The sequence below is a fragment of the Ambystoma mexicanum genome, chromosome 1p, assembly GCF_040938575.1.
Source record: "Ambystoma mexicanum isolate Mex_15411 chromosome 1p, UKY_AmexF1_1, whole genome shotgun sequence".
Classification (NCBI taxonomy): domain Eukaryota; kingdom Metazoa; phylum Chordata; class Amphibia; order Caudata; family Ambystomatidae; genus Ambystoma; species Ambystoma mexicanum.
Window position 1 is genome coordinate 403,522,015 of NC_090921.1, and position 20,936 is coordinate 403,542,950.

The 20,936-nt window shown below is 46.8% G+C and overlaps 1 protein-coding gene across 8 annotated transcripts in view; it reads left to right on the forward strand.

The window, feature by feature from the left end:
* Positions 1-20,936, forward strand: part of C1PH19orf44 (chromosome 1p C19orf44 homolog) — a 393,273-nt gene that overhangs the window by 311,543 nt on the left and 60,794 nt on the right. For all 8 annotated transcript variants that reach the window (XM_069649182.1, XM_069649183.1, XM_069649185.1 and 5 more), the window contains 2 exons: positions 2,795-3,332; positions 3,563-3,658. In XM_069649182.1, coding sequence (XP_069505283.1) covers positions 2,795-3,332; positions 3,563-3,658 — 634 coding nt within the window. The remainder of the gene's footprint in view (positions 1-2,794; positions 3,333-3,562; positions 3,659-20,936) is intronic.

Genomic DNA, 20,936 nt, shown 5'->3' on the forward strand with positions numbered 1-20,936 from the left:
CTCTAAAGCAGCTGATGATCATGGAAGCAGCCAATAGATTCAGTGTGGGAGGTCAGCTGTGTGATAGTCACTTCACTCAAAAGGATACGGCGCATGCAATATCACTGAAAGCTTCCTTCAGAAATAAGAACAGAAATGTCAGGGTTAGTACATGCTTTCCTCACAAACAGGTAAAACATGGACAGTGACAGTGCAAGTCCTATGCACATGAATACTGTTCTAGCATTCCATAGCTGGCACAGGTTTCCCTTCCAAAGATGCAAATGTACACCACTGGCAGGGCCTAAGCAAACTTCTTATAAATGGGTAGGAGTACAGTACAAACTAGACCAATGCAAGTTTTACTTGCACCACGTTGCAGGCACAGCGTGTGCAAGTCCAGTGCAATCTTAAGAAGTTGCTGGTGCAGCACATTCAGGCCATTGGAAACCAGTTTAAAAATGTGAACATATGCAGGATGAACAGAGCCAGGGCAAACTCCCCTCAAAGACACAACTGGCACAGTATGCACAGTGCCAATCAAAGTTCCATTTGTAAAGATCAGCATGAGCGTTGGCTCGATGAAGCCGGCCACCTTCCATGCATATGGAGCTCTCAGCATTCAGATGCTCCTTTCCCCCAATCAGAAGCTCTTGCCATCAGTCTGCTGGAGAGTGGAACAGGTTCAGTAGTGGGTTATGGATGTGGTAGTGAAAGGGCTAGGTGAGGGAAATGGTGCAATACGCACAGCTGTTGTTAGGCCTAGAATTACACTCGCTCTCTTGCTAGCATTCTCACTTGCTAAAGGGGCAGTGACCATCTCCAACAGCAGAACGTTTCCACTCCTAAATCTGCCCAATATGCCCGCTAGCCAATTTCCCGCTTTCCTAGGAGGAAGTAGGCAAGGGGGATGTCCTAAGACTGCAGAGGGCCATGCATAAGGGAGCACAGGGCACTGCAGGCAGAGCGTTGGCAGTATTCCCTGTTGTCATGGTGTCGGTTGCCAGAATTTGGAGGGTCATACTTTTTTTATTTTTTTATTTATTTTTTACATTTGTATAGCGCACTACAGCCCACGGGCATTGAGGCGTTTTTTCAAGAAGGTGTAAGTAGGCAAGAATACGATTTTGGGACATGCGATTACTTAGTTACATCATAAGGCGGTCAGTTGCAAGTACATTAAGCAGACATAGATTTTTTTCTCATGCAATTACCAGCATTGTGTAATGACTCTCCAGAATGTTAAATTATTTTAATGCCCTTCACTGTAAGTTTGAAATAACATTGGTCAAACTTCATAAAACCACGACAGGTTGAGCGCTTTTCACTTACCCTCACAATACACATATTCTTAGCCAGTATGCTTTGTTTTATCTCCTCTGCTAGACAAACGGACTGGCATACCAGGCAGGGCAAGCCCTAACCATTGTGGTTCAGCATAGTTTGGAAAGCTAGCATAGAAAATAGCAAACAAAAAATACCTGGTTGATATGCAAACTCTCAAGAAAAGCTAGATAATGCGTGCAGCTTTGAATTCACCCACATGCAAAGTGGGGCAACTGTGCCCCAAATAACGTCTGTTTAGGGGAATGATTTATAATACATCCCGTTCCTCCTTTTGTGTTGTGCCCCATAGAATACATCCCAGATCAAATTTGGTGCAGCTGTCACATAGTCTCTGACCTTGCAATCCATGCCATGCCTGCACACACTTCACACTATGGCTATTATATTGTCACTATACTAGTCATTGCTGCTAATAATCTGAACAATTGTGTGAAATAAAAAATGCTATACGCATACAATGTAATGCTTTTTTGTTTTTATATCTCTTCAGACTGCATTCTCCCAAAGAGCCATTCAGTCCACAGCCCTTCAAAGCCGTAACAATGCCAGTAAGGTGCTATACAAATATAAAGGAACATAGAGTAACTACCCATGGCCCTTCTAGACTCCACCTTGCTCACTTTTCTCAAGCAGGTATAGCCAGCTCCAGACATTAAAGCACCCAGGCTATCCGGAAAACTGTCCATAGCTGCGCCTCACATGCTCTTCTTTTTTCTCCCTTTCCAGACTGGGCTTGGGACTTTTTGCCAGCCTGGAGTACACTTGTAACACATGTCAGTACTGAGTACAATATGTACACAGTATCTTATGTCATTTTCACTCGTTTGGGTTTTTGTTTCTTAGGGTCATGTGGGTTTGCCTAGCTTTTAGTGCTTTAGCCCATCATCATCAGATTGTAGCTTGCTTAGAGCCGGTCTCTGCTTCAGACTGCCCCAATCTACCTAAATGAGTTTCTGGACAATGACTATCCTCTGTTTGGATTCTCAATGCATATAACACTTTCCTTTGCTGCGTCCCACCATGATAACCGGATTGATTTTCCCCTATCCTTGCATTGCCTTCCCATTTTTCAACGTTCTCGTTCATGCCTCTGAAATTATCTCGTGAAATTGACACCATTGGTCAACATTGTAAGCGTGAAAGAAATGTCACTCTAAAACCAAATAATGTGATTTTTGCAAGTTTAAACTGAATTATTATCTGAATTGGTGTTTGGATTTATGTAGGGTGGTGTTAATGTAATGACCAACTTCTCCTTCATGACGGAGGCTTTTTGATACCCACAGAAGGTGTTTGGGGTTGGTGGCTCACACACATTGTTTTGCAAAGCAATAAATGCTTGTTCTTTTTTATGGTAACTTCTAGATATCTGTTTGCTGTACTACAGAGTAAGACCAGTGAATTGGTTACATAATGTGAGGGTATTGGATTCATGAGATTTAAATTGTAACTTCAATTCATATTCCAGACAAAAGAAAAGTCGACCACTAAAGAACAAAAAAAGGTGATTATGCAAGCATTGCAAGATCCTGAGAAACCCACCCGACATCGCACTGAAAGATCTCTGGAGGTGACCCAAAAGGTTACCCAAGATACAGATTCAGCAAGTGAAATCCCCACTGAGACCGATGATGACCTGGAAATCTCCGAACATTTAACCTTGAACTCCACTCCTCGTGCACGGATACGGTTTTCTGCACCTGCGCACACACCATCCCTACACGGCGAGAGCACTGCAAGGTCTGCATATTCAGATGATTTTGAGAAATCTACCCAGACTGCACTGAGCAAGGATACAGACTCTGAGATTACAGCGTCCCACACATCCAGCCTCTCTGACCACTCTAGGAAAGCTGGCTATTCTTCATCTCTTACAGCCAAGTCGCCAGCACAGGCCAGCCACTCGCAGCCTGAAAAGCGACGAGGAGGGGCTAACCGAAGAGCTACAGTTAAAGAGGCATCTGTGCAGACAAATGACCCAGCCTTCATCTATCACTGGTCAAACTGTACGTGTAAAATGTGTTTTAACATTGGGGTAAAGTCTTGTATATTTTTACATTTGGGTAACGTCATTAACTGTGGACATATTTTGGGTCTCAAAAGGCAAGGGCTGCGATTTTGTTGGATTAATGTGAAGACTTTAAGGCAGAAATACGTCCATGCAGGAAAAAGTAGGTTTGAATAACTGGCACGCCAGTGCATTCTAATTTTATTTATTTTATAAATTTTCAAACGGTGAATGGCTCAGCAGTCCTCGCCCCAGCACTTGGAGCAGCGTACACAGATCCCGTACCCATTGCCAGCCATGTTGTAAGTCCGGATGCAGTTGAAGGTAAGCTTATCTTGTAATTCTCACCATTGTAAAATAAACATTTTTCATTTATTTTTGATATTTATGATTGTTCTAAATGGGTCAGGGGCCTGCTTTTCATGATAATTAATGTACACATCTTTAGAATCCAAGGACAAAGCTGATGGAACCATTATGACCCTAGCAATCAAGAAATAATGTCATTTATATTCCATTTATTTTTTCGGTGTTTTGATGGAACACGAACTTGTCACTATTGCTGCTTTTCTTTCATGCTGAATATGATCTGTAGTCCTAACACGACAAATCCTTCCCAGTGTAAGCATCTTATTTCTTAGATTACAACACTCTATGTTCATGATGCCTGAATATGCCCTTATCTTCACCCAGATTCTCCAACGCAGTGATGCCTGCATGCTTACGGATCTCTAGATGAAGGTACAGAGCAACCAGCAAGTCACCATAGTGACCCTTGTACTGTTAACCCGTAGCCCCTCATACTCCACAATTGCATGAGGTACTGGTTGAAGCACAGTATACCAAAAAAGATGTGCACCACAAACGCAGCATTCGTTTTAGAGCCTGGGATTCATGAGTGACACTGGCTCTGTTCCCTTAGAGCCAGTTGACTCTCTGTGCCTCAGTTCTGTTCTCCTCGTCCATACTAGAGCTTTGAAGGAAGGGTGACTAAGAACTGTGATGAATCCTGTGGAGTCATCACCAATGTCACGTCAAGGATCTCCTCCCATATGACCAGGGTCGGCAACCACTACTTGATCCTGGCCCTGGGGGTGGCAATAGGAGGGACGACCATGTGGGAGAAGATGGCTGTCAGGGTGAGATCAGGGTGGAAGTGGTGACCCCATCAGGAGGGACACAGTATTCTTCCCTTTCTGGGGAAGATGGCCCCATAATTCCTAAGTTCTTGATGGCCTGTTGTCACTATACACATCCCTTCCATTGTAAAACTCAGAAATCCCTTCATGATAATCACTCTTCGCAGAATACTATTAATTTCTCCAGCATTGGTATCTTTCATGGATTCACATGCTTAGAATATTCCCCGTCGACAGACTGGGAATCCCAGTCTGTCGACGGGGAATATTCTAAGCATGTGAATCCATGAAAGATACCAATGCTGGATAAATGGAGTTACAGGTAAGAAACTATTCCCATCTCGTACACACATCTAACATCCCCTGTCTCTAATATTTTTCTATATCAAAACCCTAACCAATATTTCTTTGGGAAACATAGAAATCCTATGGACTCCAATTTCCATAAAGCCTCAAGTACCGAGACGAAGAGGAAGTCAAAGGAGTTAATGCAGACTGAAAAAAAACGAAGTTAATCATGCAGTCTAGTTATGATGCAGCACGAGTGCTCGGGACCTTTAAAAATGGTGTTCGCAATCAGGGCTACCGGAGATCTGGAGAGAAAGGCAGAACCAGAGAAGCAAAGCAGCACAGGGAAGGGCCGTGCTGAAGAATGCAGGCATTTCCAGGAGGACGTTCACAAAAATTGGGCGAGGCCAAGAGATGACCCGGGCCTGTGCGAGGACCAGCAGAGGACCGTCCGCAGCCGCAGAGCTACTGGAGCCTCGGTTGTGCCGAGAGATAACAGTCTTGCTGGTGGGTGAGCGCAGAGTGGTCAGGAGCACTGGAGGAGGGTCTCCGGTGCAAAGGAGGATTTCCCAGATGGCACGTTTCTGTGCAGCAATGTGCCATGGGTCGGGAACGCTATAAGACAACAGTGAGTCTGCCCAAAATCATTGGGGGCTCTGGGGCATTCCGACAGGCATGTATGCAATAAGGACCTCCTGAATACCAACCAAGTAAAGTACAATAGTTAAACTTGAAAAAGTCCTCGTGTATGAGGTGTCAATGTGGGCAAAGTTGGATTAATTATTACCATAAGCAAATAAACCCTAATGAACATATTCAAAGGCAGAACTTGCACACGTCCTCATATATGAGATATCAATGTGGGGAAAGCTGGAACAAGTAATACCTCAAGCCAATGAAGAAAAAGTACAGTGAAGTAATACAGCTGTGCTATATTGAAAGATTGTTTGAAGTGAAGAAGTAGTCCTGGTGAAAGTGCATCAGGCCGTGAGCATTTTTGAGGAGAGATACCTGGCAGAGAAGTATATCAGGGGATCTACAAGACCCTAGAAGGGGATTCTTGGCGGGGGAGTATACCAGGTAATCCACTCAAAGCATATGGAAGAATAAGACATTGTGGCTGGATACCTGGCAAGGAAGTAACCAGGGGATCTAAGAACCTGATGAAAGCAAGTCCTGGCAAGCAGAACACCAGGCGGTTTGAAGATAATTGAGAACTTTAAAATTGTATGAAGATACCGGGCAGGAGAGTACACCAGGGTATCTAAATGACCTAATAAGGATTCCTGGCAGGGGAGTATACCAGGAGGTTCATTAAACTTACAGAAAGAGACTGACTTACTTTGCAGAGCACATGGTAGAAACGTATATCAGAGACGCTTTAAAGTAGGTAGTTGAAGTTGGACAAAAACCTTTCTTTTGTGTTGAGACCTAAACACCTGGCAAAGGGGTATGCTCTAAATCTGGAGAGCTCACAGAAGGATTTCAGATGATCAAGTGATCAACCAAAATACAAAAAAAGCTAAAGGGACTCTGATATGAAACATCTTATCTGAACAAGATCCTTTTTTGAGAACTCAGTACAGAGAAAGTCTAGGAAGAACTGAATTGTGGGCGACATATGGTTTGCACAGGAACTTGCTTGATCTGGCATAAAGAATCGAAGGAATTGTTTGAAAAGACACTTTTGGACAGCATTGAAGAACTGTTTGAAAATACACGTTTTGCCATCCTACCTGAAACATCCAGGGGAAGGGAACCACCCGCTGGATCCAAGGGTTTCTCCTTGGAAACAATTATTTCTGTTGGATTTCTCTACTTACTTTTAATTGTGAACACTTTTTGCCAACCATAAGTCAGACATTTTCCTTAAACTTAAGTTGTTCCTTTTTCAGTGTGAGGGCAGATTAATATGTTTTGGACACAAGGAGAGTTTACATAATATTGATGACCCAACACAGACTGATCTTTAGTTTTAGTTTACTAGGCGGGGAAACTCTCGTTAGGATAGTGACAGAGAGGCCTTTATCCAAACCTTTTATTTTAATAAAGATGTCTGATGATGAACATATTCCAACTTTGTGTCCACCTTTAATTTCTGACCCCCTAACAACTGCCAACTGTTTGGTGAATAACTTAGTTACTGGATTGTCCAATTCTTCTCGAGAGATGTGAAACTTTTAAGCATGAACCCTGTAACACATTGGAGGGAGTTTGTAGAGATAGCCAATTTATACACATATTTTAACTAAAGTAATATACTCCTACGTCCCCTCCCCTTTCCTCCATACTTGTGGGACATTCCGTCCTTCGGCAAGGGACCGGAGCACTTTTGTTAAAGCATCAAAAATGTGTATTTTTGTCCTTCTTTTATTTTTACATGGGGCCACTGCATGTGGCCGTAACCCCACTGTCCTGAGCTCCGCCCTACGCTTCGCCCTTCAGTCTTTTTCTCCGCTCAGTCGGGGTCAGACTCACTAGCATCAACCTGAATTTTTCTTTTTATTCCCTTTGTCCTTCCTTCCTGCTCCGGTTCCACGGTCATCTTGTCCTCCGTCTATGCCGGAACATCTGGGATTCGTGTCCGGTTCCTCCGGCGCACTTTGTTTCGCAAGGCCGGATCCTCACTCTCTTTGCCTGGAGTGTCTAGACCCGGAATATCGTTGGGACTCATGCTTCTATTGCAACTCCCTTTCCATCCGTGCACTCCAGCGTCGTCTTGTTAAGTGGAAGGAGGTGTTTCAACGCGTTCCTACACCGCATTTGCAGCTCTTCATCGATGAGAAAAAGAAGCGTCCAGCAAGTTATTTTCTTTTTAGGGCACCCCGGCCAAGGAATCTTTCCCAGAGTCTTCCAGGTCCAGGTTGGGCTCAAGTAGCTCTCCTACCAGGAATATCCCTGAGGTGTCTGGCAAGGTGCCTAATAGGAGCACTGGAGCTTCCTCCGAGGGTCTCCGCAGCGGGCCTGCCAAAACCAGATCTTTTTCCAAGGTTCCCGTCTTGTGGGCTAAAGTTGGTCCCAGTTCTGTGGCTCTGGGTACCAGGGTTCGCCCTAAGGTTTCCACATCTGGAACTTTCCGCACAGAGTCTCGGCTCGAGGCCCCTGAACATACTGGGGTTCAACCCGAGGCTCCCCTTCTCATACAAATTGGGGACTGGGCTACCCAGCACAATGTTTGGCTCCAGCCTGTACACATCCCGTGTCACATCAATGTGACTGCAGATTCACTCAGTCGGCAGCCAGTTAAGAGTGGCAAATTAACAGCAATGTCCTCCAACATTTTCCATCAATGGGGCAACTTCTTCAAAAAAGAAACGTATGCATCCAGGGACGGGCTCCGAGCGTCATCCCTGGGGGACGCCCTCGAGAACCTCTGTGACAACTTGAAGGGTTATGCCTTCCCTCCATTGCCACTGATTCATCGGTCACTCTGCAAGCTCAGGACCGCATCGAACTGCACTCTGCTGTTCATGGCTCTTTGGTGGCCAGCCAGATTCTGGTTTTCGGAACTACAGCATCTGTTGATTCTCCCCCCGATCAGATTGCCACAGTTATCCAACCTTCTTCACCAGAGCAATCACCAGCTTGGCACCCCTCCCCACAATCCTTGAGCTTAGATCCGGTGCCTGAGTTCAGATCTATAGCGCAGTTCAATCTGTCCGAAGACAATATGCACATTATCCAAGCGGCCAGGAAACCTTCTACGAGGGCCCAGTACAGGAACAAATGGCTCTGTTTTTGCTACTGGTGTTTAGCTAAACAGCTCGATCCTAGGCATGCTTCGGTCGACACCCTTCTATCATTTGTGTCTCACCTGGCAACCATGTTCTGTCGTGCAGGACTTCTTTATCTGCCATTGCGGCCTACCTGTCCATGGACAGTAACACTGGAGTAGGCAAGCAATGATAGTTTTATATGTTAATATGTGTGACTGGTCCTTGATATCAGACTTCAGTTGTGGGCCGCCATCTTAGATCAGTAAATCTTAGTGCCTAAGGCCGTCAAATTCCAAAGCGACTAGTGGTGTCTGCTGTTATTTGCAGCAATAAGGGAGTAGTCTAAGCCGTTATGGCAGATTACTGTATATCACTGGCATGCTCGATGAGCAGTTACTGGATCAACGAAAAAAACAGAGAAGGAAACAATATATAGGACCACCATCTAATAGAGGCAGTGTAATTTAGACTCAACTTGTGATTGTGTTCTAAATTAAATCTCAGGTCACCGATGTGTATGAGGGGACCCCACTTGTGTGGTAGCTGAATCCCAATGATGGAGGTGAGCCCAAAAATGGCTATCTATACCTGATGTAAGGTATATATTGGTTGTACTTTATGTGTATGTACCACCTGGTTACAGCCCAAAATGGGAAATTATGAGAGGCAAATGGCTCCCTTTACCACCAAAAGTATTCCCATTTTCAATCAATATATACCTGTGCCTGTTAAATGCCCAATACTTATACACAAGCCAGAGCACTTGGCTTTGCCATTGACTGTTTTTAACAGGACTTCAGTGAAGGACACACACCGTGCTCATAAATTGAGTGACTGAAGGCAGACCAGGTTAAGACATTTTTATTACACATGAAGCGTTTTAACGCTCCAATTAAGCCATTGACTCTCAAAAGACTCCTTTGAAAAATCAGTGGCAGGCAGATCAAGTGAAAAGTTTGATGGTAAGGCTAAAGCAAGCCTAAAGAGTTTCCATGAGGAGATGTTTTGGGCGTGGAGGGGCATTAACTGGGTGGGAATGGCCATAGGGATTAGAATGGCTATGGGCTTTCAATGGGTGGGTTAGTAAGCAGACAACACCTACAAGCTTTGTGTCCCTCCTTATATGCGATTTCTCCCGATCTATACTGTAATGCAATAGTTTCAGTCTATAGGTGGCACTAAAGCGCCATCTATTAGCTGAAACAAATAAATTTGGTATTCATGTGTTCAGTTAGCTGATATTTCGTGGCAATCCGGTATTGCCCCTGAACAATGTTTGCAACCGTGGATACATATTGTCACAGTACTACCGAGTATGGTACCTATTCACGAACAGTTTAAAGCTCACAGACAAAGGGCATACTACACTAGACACGTATTTCATTGTTGCTTGACTGCTCTGGATTGCTATATGTTCTATAAAAGTTTATATGTAGGGATGTGTCTTTTATGTTTTAATGTTACTTTAGAGCGAGAAAAATATTAATGTACTAATGTATGTTCACCTCCAGTTCCGAGTCACTGAGCAATGCATTGTGGTTAGTAACTTGAGCTGATTTGCTAGGTGGCACTGCGACATGAAACCCATACTTGGTTGTCTGTATGCCTTGGGTTAATACAGCTTTGTTTCAAATGACTTCCTTATTAGATGACAATTATCTTGAGCAAAAATCATGCTTTTGAGCAAATTTGTATCGTCATTGTGATGATCGGCCCTCCGGGGGTCCTGGCTCAGAGTCGGACCATGGGAAGGCAGGCCTCTGGTGCGCAGCGCGGGGAAGAGGGGCGCAGCAAAGAAACACACGGACCACTCTGATCGATGCATAAACCCGGACTGGCGTAGTGACGCCAGTTCCGGTGATTCCTTTATTTTCCTGTGTGTCACGTGACCCCTGATTGGCGGGCACATGACACCACATTCCTCCCCAAATTGGAGGCATTTGCACGGTTGTCAATTAACATACATCTTAAACTGGTATTCTTCACAACTTGGCGTATACCTTGGATAAACAATTTATTGACTGAATTTAGAGTTCACCTTGGTGGGTGTTCCTGCCGGCCCACTCTGTCTACCACGTATCCTCTGAGGCGGGACGATGGTTTGGGCTTCTCCCTCAGAAGATACCGGGTGTTCCTCTTCTCTGGTGCGTCCGTCTTTGGAGTCTCTATTTTATCTCCTCTAACTTGCTGGTGGGGACTGTCTGATGTTCCAGGTGTATTTGGACTTCCCGGCACCAGTTGGCTAGGGGGCGAGAGTGGTGCCTCTCCTTCTTTTCCAGGAGGCGTTGGTTGTTCTTCCCACAGTTCTGGGGTACCTTCCTGAAATGAGACCCGTTCCTCGTCACTGTCTCTCCCCCTCGGGTGGCTGTAACCATACTGTGGTTTGTAGTACTGGCTGTCCACGGTTGGAGCTCGAAGTTGAGGGACATTTTCTTGGGCGGAGCTCGGTTCTTCACAATGACGGTGTCCCCTGGTGTTAGGTCCCTGTGGCTAGCCCGTCTGGCGATGCTTTCTTGCTCGTTTCTCCTCAGCCGCATGGCGTCTATAGCAGGGATGTCTGGTTCTGGAGCTATCCACTGGGGGTGTATGGATAGTTCCGCCTGAATGGGTACGCCGAGCATGAGGGCCGCTGGGCTGATTCCTGTAGAGGAGTGTGGGGTTTGTCTGTGTGTTCTCAAGAACCGGTAGACTGTTTTCAGCCAAGGGCGTCCTTGTTCTTTGGCAATCCTGATGACCTTGTTGAGGGACCCCATGAACCTCTCAGGGTCCCTGTTCGCTTGGGGCCACCTTGGGGTGATTCGCTGGTGTTTGACATCTACTTCTTTGAAATACTCGCGAAGTTCTTGACTAGTAAAAGATGGTCCGTTGTCGTTTTTCACCTTCCTCGGTATCCCGTGGGTGGCAAATATCTTTTCAAGCATGAGGATTGTGGTCTCTGCTTTAGTGGATGCGACGTGTTCTACTTCCGGATATCGGCTAAACTCGTCTATCACTACGAGGAGATACCCTTCGCCGGCAATTGTGCAGTGGTCCATGCTGACAGCATCCCAGCGTTTGCAGCTTCTTGGGGTGCTGCTAATCGGTTCAGGGTTTTCTGGTCTTCTGGATGCTTGGCAGGCTGCGCAGGATTCCACTAACTCTACTACCTTTCGTTGTATGTTAGGCATCCACATCCTTGACTTGAGATATGCAGTGGTTTTGACGATGCCCTGATGTCCACTGTGCGCTAGACGGAGAGCTCTCTCTTCTAGGGACTCAGGCAGTACGATTCTGTGTCCTTTGAGTAGGATACCTTCTGGGGCTACTGAGAGTTCATGTCGGATCCCGAACAGAGCTCTGAGTTTGACTTGGGCTGACGTAGGGCGCTGGGCCATTGACGTGAGATAGTTCTTCCAATTGCCGGATCGGACGGCGGCAGTGGTATGCTGCAGGACGGTGTCTGTCTCTGTTTCACCGGCTACTTCATGTAGGGTCAGGGCTCGCGGCCTTGCGCATGCGACTATGTGGCAGACGTGCTCGTCGGTTTCTTTTGCTTGGCGCCGTTCTCTATCAGTGGCAGGTCGCGGATGGCGGGATAGGTAATCCGCCGGGTTGTCTGTCCCTGGGCGATACTCAACCTCAATGTTATACGGTTGTAGCTGCAACATCCATTTCTCAATGCGTGCTGGAGGGTGAGGAGCAGATCCACGGAAGATTGGGATCAAGGGTTTATGATCCGTGAGGACTTTTGCTTGTTTGCGTAGCAGGTATACTTTAAAATGACGGCATCCCCATAAGATGGCTAGGGCTTCTTTTTCTATGTGCGCATAGTTCTGTTCAGGCTTTGTAAGTGCTCGGTTGGCAAATGCGATGGGGACCACATTTCCTTCGTTGTCAGTTTGGGTTAAAACTGCTCCGAGGCCGACGGGGCTGGCGTCGACCAGGAGCTACGTCTGCTTATCTGTGTTGAAAAACGCCATGGTGGTGGACGCGGATAGAGTGTCTTTAATTTGCTGGAACGCTTGTTGGTGGTTTGTGGTCCATTCCCACTTCTGGTCTTTTTTTGTTAGTTCTCTGAGTGGGCTTGCCGTGCTGGCGAGGTCTGGGATGAAACGTGCGCAATATGTCGCCATTCCCATGAAGCTTCTTACCTCGGAGGCTGATTTGGGTGCTTTGGTTTCCTTTATGTCTTGTACCTTGGACGGGTCGGGGACACGCCCTTGGCGCTGAAGATATACCCGAAGAAGCATATTTCGTCTTTGTCGAACTCACATTTTTCCACATTGAGTGTCAGGCCTGCCTCTTCCAACCTTGTTAGGACCGCTGCCAGTCGTTTGTGGTGATCCTTTTTGTTTGATGCGTACACAAGAATATCATCGCTGATATTGGTGGTGCCTTCTAGCCCTGTGATGACTTTGCGGATCTCGTGCTGGAACACTTCCGCAGCAGATGATATTCCAAAATTGAGTCGTTTATACCTCATCAGGTCGAGGTGAGAGGAGAATGTGGTGATGTATCTCGACTCTCTGGACAGTCTCAGTTGGTGATATCCTGATCTAAGGTCAAGTTTACTGAAGACCGTTGCTCCTGTGAGGTCTACGATGAGTTCGTCTATCGTAGGTGTTACATGACGTTCTCTCCCGATGGCTGTGTTGGGAAGCCTCATGTCGATACATATTCTTACCGCGTCTGGTTGTTTGGGTTTTTGAGCAACCACCATGGGCGAGACCCACGGGGTAGGTCCTGACGTTTTTTCTATGATTCCTGCTTTTTCCAGTTTGGCTAGCTCTTTTTCCACTGCTCCTCTCAAGTGGAAAGGGGTCCGTCGGTGCCTTACTGCCTTAGGTTCAATGGTGGGGTCTATGTGGAGTTTGATGGTTCTCCCTTTTAGACATCCGATGCCCTGGAACAATTTCTTGTGTCCTTCCAGCAAACCATTGAGTTCGTCGTGTTGAAGGTTGAAAGCAAAGTGGATCAGCTCCAGCTTCTCTGCTGTTCAACAGCTCAACAGTTTTTCACAGCCGGCATCCACTACATAGATGCGCGCTCTGTAGTTGGCGTTTTTGTGGGTAAAGTCTGACTTGAAAGAGCCTTGTACGGGCAATGGTTTCTTGCCTCCGTAGGCATATAGCTGGACCTTCCTCTCATGGAGAGTAGGCTTCGGGCGGAGTTTGTTGAATGCCGTCACTGGCATGACGTTCACTGTTGCGCCAGTGTCGATGACTACTTTCAGCGGCGCTCCGTTGGAGAAAACTGTGCATGATGGTCTCTTTCTCTGTCGTGACCGGTGTGGTTCGATGGCTGAGATTAGGTGTATCCGGTGTATCCGCTTACTTCCCTTTTTCCGTCTGCTTTTGTCTCTCCCTTCTGGGGACGAGCTGTCGTCACTGCTGCTCGTGTCCGGGGACCGTTGGGAGTCGTCGACGACTCTAGCTTTTCCATTTCGTTCGTGTTGACGAGAGGATTCTCTAGGTGCAAACTTTTTTCTGCAATCTTGTGCAGGTCGCTGTGCTGCGTCATTTCTGTTCTGTGGGTTCAAGCAGACTGCGGCATAGTGGTTAAGGCGGTTGCATTTTCTGCACGTGGATCCCCATGCTGGGCAAGAGTCGCCCTTGTGCCATGGGCCTCCGCACCATTTGCAGTTTCTGTCTCGTCCCTGCGCTGTGTTGGACTTTTGTCCTGGTTTCAATCGATTGCCCTGATGTCTGGAAATGGCTGCGACGTCTTCGGTGGGTTTAGGGCTGTCTAGCGGCAATCTTTGGATCGCGGCCTCCATGATCGCCACCTGATCTTCTGTTTGTTCATGGAGGCGTGCCATTTCAAGGATGCGAGAGAGTCTTATGTTTCTCTCAGACAGGATGGCTGCTCTTAGTTTTTCTGAGAATATCCCGTTGATGATCTGGAGGCGGATGGCAAATTCTTCGTCCGGGAACTCACAGCCTACCGCCATTTCTCGAAGGCGAGCGTGGAATTTGACTACTGTCTCTTTCTCGCGTTGTCTCGCCATGCAGAAATGGAAACGTTTGTAGTCTGGGTTGAGATCAGGCTTGAACATATTAGTAAGCGCAGCTTTGGCCGCGTCGTAGTTGTTGTCGTTGCCACGATTTGGGGTCACGTTGAATAGGCGCAGGGCGGCTGCTCCAATGTTGAGTAGGAGGAACGTGCGCTTCTTCTTCGCCATGGTAATGTCTCTCGCATCTAGATGTATTTCAAATTGCTGTAGCCAGATCTCCCACCTAATAGCGGCTCCGGTGGTAAAAGGATCAAACGGCGGCATGAAGGTTGTCTGCGCTGGGTCTGGAGGATCTAAGGTGAGGCTCCTCCTAGATGATGAACTTGTGCTGGCCCTAGTGGGGCTAGTGTTTGGGCTGGACATGTTCCAGAAGGTTCACGGTACTGCCCTTCCTGGTTAGGTTGTTGTTTGTATGAGCACAACTAATTTGGTTTGAGGCGTAGTATGTGGGGGTTTGTGATGACTCCTGAGGTGAGGTGAGGGCCGTGCCCTTAACTCTCGAAGTGCAGGGTGCCTGTGTTGTTGCTACACTCCACTTCTTCTTATTTCCGGGTGATGTGAGAGGGGTGTTGTGTGAGGAGAAGCTTGCCGCTTGCCAGTCTTGTAAAAAAAAATACTTTTTTTTTCTCTTTTTTTTTTTTCTCTTTTTTTTTTTCTTTAGTGCCACATGTGTTGTAGCCGACTCGTGGCATGTAGGAGAGGTTGTCCGTGTGGTGCACGGCTCATCTGTCAGTGTGGGAGGGGCACCGGCATGTTGTATGGCTGCTGCGTGGTCTCAACGGGTAGATGCAGCGGCGTCTGTTCATCTGCGTCAGCAGGCGGAGGGATGATACGCGGCTCCGCGTCGTGCCGGCAAGCGGAGGGATGATGAGCGGCTGTGCGTGTCAGAGGCGCGGGTTCTTTCCGCCTCGTCGCCAGTGTGATGATCGGCCCTCACGGGGTCCTGGCTCAGAGTCGGACCATGAGAGGGCAGGCCTCTGGTGCGCAGCGCGGGGAAGAGGGGCGCAGCAAAGAAACACACGGACCACTCAGATCGATGCATAAACCCGGACTGGCGTAGTGACGCCAGTTCCGGTGATTCCTTTATTTTCCTGTGTGTCACGTGACCCCTGATTGGCGGGCACATGACACCACAGTCATGATGTGGCGCTGTGCCATAGTTGAAACGGCCTACCACATTTCAGGTAGAAGTGCTTTTTCATTACTTTTAAACCCGAGATGATGATGATGATGATGGTAAACGAACCCCAGTGCTCCAACAACAAAGATGTCCGACTTTTCTGCACAAGTAATTCCTAAAAGGGTTAAAACTCATAATTGGTTGTCTGCATCACTTAGTGCTGTCTGTCCACCTTGGGGTGAGACCGCTTTGCGTAAAATAGCATTTCCTTATTAGATGGCAATTTTCTGGAGCAAAAATCATGCTTTGGGGCGAATTCGTATACCCATGATGCATTGCTCGGTAGCTCTGAAGTGGAGCCGAACTTCCGGGGATGGCAATTGGGTGGCGCATTTGCATCTAGCTCAGCTGAAATAACCTATTGTTGTCATTTTCCATAGAAGAAGATGGTCATTGTGGCGCCGTTGGGCCCAATCACGGGTGGCGGCCATTTTTTCTCCCAAGATGGCGGCGCCGTCCGAGGGAGGTGTTCCAGTCTTGCAAGAGTTGCGGGCTGTGGAGGCTCCTCCTCCTCAGCAGAGATCCGGATATCTTACGGCAGGCACAACGCTCGAGTGCGTTGCTACTCTTCCCAGTCAGCGCTTCGTAAGTTCGTCCCTAGGCTTACCACTGTTTGTATTCTCATTTACTTCTTACTAAACCTTCTTCTGTCTCTGTTTGTATAGAAACCTTCTTGTTGCACTCCAAAGACAGAGATTCCGCTTCCTAAACTCTATTTACGGGTTCCAGTGCTGATCAAAACAGATCCCTCTCCTTTCTCCGACAACCGCTTCCATTCACACCAGGTTGAACCGTGTACACACCTTGATTCGAGTCAGCTGGTTCACTCATCTCCCAGCCGCATTGTTCATAAGGTTTTTGCTTCGATTCAAATCTGCTGCCAGGTACCCTTCTCTCCTTCTCTTCCTCGTTATTTAGAACTACCTGCCCGCACTTCCTCCCTTCTAGTCTCCTCACGTTTCCTTTTATATATATTAGGCTCCCGAAGTTACATCGCGTTATCCACGAGTCATCACTCTCAACGTTTCACAGATGAAATCCGAACGGATACAATCTTGAGGAAATATAGATCTCTATCCTCTTACACTGGTAACTATTAGGCTACTGACATGAAACGAAAGAAACTGAACAGAATCATTACAGTTAGCAACGCCCACAAAATATATATAGTCTCTTTTTTCATATTTACTTCCATTCGGTTTCCAGGCATAATTGTTCTTCCTCTTACGCTCACACTGAGATGGATCCGGCTCAACAACAGCAATTATTGGCGGCGGTCCAGTCACTAACGGCCGAAGTCCAGGCACTTAAACAAGAGAATGCTGTGTTACGGCAACACATGGGGAGGTCTCCTAGTTGTTCCGAGCTACCTCCTGGACCTTTACCAGGGGGACGCTTTGATGGAGACCCGCATAAACTGAGAGAGTTTTTAGAATCTTGCACAGTGCAGTTTACGTTTAAGACGGCATTCTTTCACACTGATAGGGATAAGGTGGGACACATGATTGCTCACCTTACCGGTCCCGCTCTAGCCTGGGCTACCCCTTTAGTCACTTCAAATAATCCAATATTAGATTCATATCCCGCCTTTGTGAATAGTCTTAAGACCATGTTCGGGCGGCAGGAGGTCACAGTATCAGCTCAAGAACAACTATTGGATTTCCGTCAGGGTTCTTTGGATCTCTTGGTGTATATTACCCGTTTCAAACAATTAGCGGCAGGCACAGCTTGGGCAGATGACGCCTTGATTACGCTTTTTAGACGGGGCTTGAATGAGGAACTAAAGGATGAGGTCTCTAGAGTTCCTCGCCCCCCTAATTTGGCCGAATTAATATCCATGGTTATGCAGATGGACTATAGAATTTTGGAAAGACGTCAGGAAAAAAGACGGCAAAAGCATTTTAGGTCTCAACCTGAAAGGTCAGTCAACTCCCCTCAGGGACACTTATCTGACGAACCTATGCAAATAGGAGCTGCTCGGGGTCCTTTGTCCACTGAGGAGCGGCTTCGACGTCGCACCTTAGGGCTATGTATGTACTGTGGTTCCAAGGAGCATTCTTTACAAAATTGTCCGATAATTCTCTCCCGGAAGCAGGGAAACGCTCGAACCCGACCGTCAGGGGAACCGCGGTTAGGGAATCAGTGAGCGGTTCCCCTTCTTCCTCCATTTCATCCAATGGTACTGACGTCCCTGACACCTCTATGTTGGTTCTTAAGGTTACTTTTTCTTGTGATTCTTTGGGTTTGGTTGAGGTTCCCGCATTGGTGGACTGCGGGGCAGCAGGCAACTTTATTGATGACGTTTGGGCGACTAAATTTAGAATTCCCCGTTCTTCCAAATCTATGGCTATTCCCGTTGAATCAGTTGATGGGAGTCCGTTGGTCTCAGGTCCCATTAAGGAGCAGACAGTTCCTTTACAGATGTCTATAGGTAATCATAGGGAAACCATCACATTAGACATTATCCGAACTGCCCATTATCCGGTGATATTGGGTTTACCTTGGCTAAGAGTGCACAACCCCTACATCAATTGGTCAGCGGGAACATTTTTTCTGGGTTCTGTTCACTGTCAAGCTCATTGTTTTATTCGTGGTACTGGTGAACTACTTTCTGCCTCGTCACGCGAAGGGGAAGGATTAAGAACCACTGTGCTAAATCAGATTCAGGGGATTCCTGAACCTTATCAATCTTTCCATAAAGTATTTTCTAATACTAAATATGCTGAACTGCCACCTCATCGCAGGGATGATTGTGCCATTGATCTACTTCCGGACCTCCCTATCCCATTCGGTCGCTTGTACGTACTATCTGCAAGAGAAAAGGAGGTTCTTAAAGAGTATCTTCGCAAGAACATGCACAATGGTCTCATTGCCGAATCCACCTCCCCTGCGGGGGCTTCCTTGTTTTTTATTCCCAAAAAAGACTCTGCTGAACTCCGACCTTGCATAGATTTTCGCGGATTGAACAGGATTACGGTTCCTGATCGTTATCCAATGCCCCTAATAACTGACATCCTTGAAGCCATAAAAGGAGCCAAAATTTTTACCAAGCTAGATCTGCGAGGAGCCTACCATCTCATCCGCATCAAATCAGGTGATGAATGGAAGACGGCTTTTCGGACGCCATTTGGTCATTATGAGTATCGCGTGATGCCTTTTGGATTGTCCAATGCTCCGGCAGTTTTTCAGCGCTTTATGGACCATTTATTCTCTGATATTCTCCTGCATTCAGTTATTGTATATCTCGATGATATTTTGGTTTTTTCTAATACTCCCACTGAACACATTGGTCATGTTACGGATGTTCTCCAGCGCCTTCTAGACAATCATTTGTTCTGTAAGCTGGACAAGTGTGAGTTTCATCGAGACAGTGTGGCATATTTGGGCTTCATTCTATCCGCTCAGGGGGTTTCTATGGATCCCCGGAAAGTTTCTGCTATCCGAGACTGGGCTTCTCCAAATTGCGTGAAGGATATCCAACGTTTCCTGGGGTTTGCCAACTTCTATCGGCAATTTATTCCCAGATTCTCTGAGATCATCTTACCGTTAACGGCTCTCCTCAAGAAAGGGGTTCCATTCCATTGGTCCAAACAAGCAGAAGAAGCTTTCTCCTCCCTGAAAGACTGTTTCATGACCGGGCCTATTCTACTCTCTCCGGATCAGGGAAAACGATTTATTGTAGAATCGGATGCCTCCCACTTTGCCCTTGGAGCTATCCTTCTTCAAGAAGATGATCAGGGGGTGGAGTGTCCCGTGGCGTATATGTCCAAGACCCTTTCTCCTTCAGAACTGAACTATACGGTCCTTGAGAAGGAGTTACTTGCCATCAAACGGGCTTTTGAGGAATGGCGACATTTACTGCTAGGAGCCCAATTTCCGGTTGAAGTTCGGACTGACCACCACAATCTTCGAGCCCTTCAGAATGCACAAACTCGCAATAGCAGACAGGCCCGTTGGGCTCATTTTTTTTCTCCATATGAGATCGTGTTTACTTTCATTCCTGGCAAAAGTAATCTAAAGGCTGATGCCTTATCTAGGAAAGAATCTACTGAGTGGGCTCATTTCCGGCCCGAACCTTTATTTCCCAATGCTCGTTTTGTGCATGTGATATCCAGTTTTCTTCAGTCCGTAGCAAGAGCTACAACCGTTTTCCAACAGGCTAACCCTGACCTGTTTCGGGCTTTGGGACTCGCGGTATTTCAAGACTGTGCTTACCGACATCAGAAACTGTTTTTACCCTCAGCTGAACTCCAAAAATCTGTTCTTACAATGTGTCATGACTCTCTCATAGCTGGTCATCGAGGAGTCAACAATACTACGGAACTGGTCCGCCGCAACTTTTGGTGGCCTAGTCTTGTGGAAGATGTTAAACAATATGTGGCTGCCTGTATCGTCTGTTTACAATCAAAGGCACCTCGAGGTTCCCCCTTAGGTCTACTCACGAGAATGCCCGTGCCGATTCGTCCATGGCAGATCATTTCCACGGACTTTGTAGTGGACCTTCCTAATTCAGCAGGATGTACGACCATTATGGTCACTATTGACTATTTCACTAAAATGGCCCACTTCGTGGCCTTGCCTCGAGTACCTACCGCAGCACAGATGGCAAGGATCTTTATTACACATATCTTTTCTGTTCATGGCTTGCCGGATACTATCGTTTCGGACCGAGGTCCCCAGTACACGTCTAGATATTGGCAGCAACTGTGCAAAATGCTTGGTGTTACCCGCGCCTTGAGCTCGGGTTTCCATCCGCAAACCAATGGACAAACGGAACGATTGAATCAGACCCTTGAGGGCTACCTTAGATGCTATGTTTCAGCATCTCAAGACAATTGGACGGAGTTATTGTCGTTGGCCGAATTTGCTTATAATAATGCGCATCACACATCCTTGGGATCCAGTCCTTTTCACTGTTCCTATGGATTCCATCCTACCTGCTTCCCTGTGGAGGTGTCGTCTGCATCTTCTTTTCCGGATGTAGTCTGTCTGCTGCAGGATATCCAGCAGGGTCATCAGAAGGCTCTAACTTCTCTTCAGAACGCTCAGGAACGAATCAAACGTTTTGCTGATCGCAGACGCTCTCCAGCTCCGGTTTTTGCACCCGGGGACAGGGTGTGGTTGGCCTCTCGTTTTCTTCCTCGACACCTGGTGCCTTCTAAACTTTCTCCTAAGTATTTTGGTCCGTTTCCTGTGCTTCAACGTCTGGGGGAGACAGCCTATCGTCTACGTCTTCCTCCTTCTTGGTCCAGGATTCACCCGGTATTTCATGTTTCTCAGCTTAAAC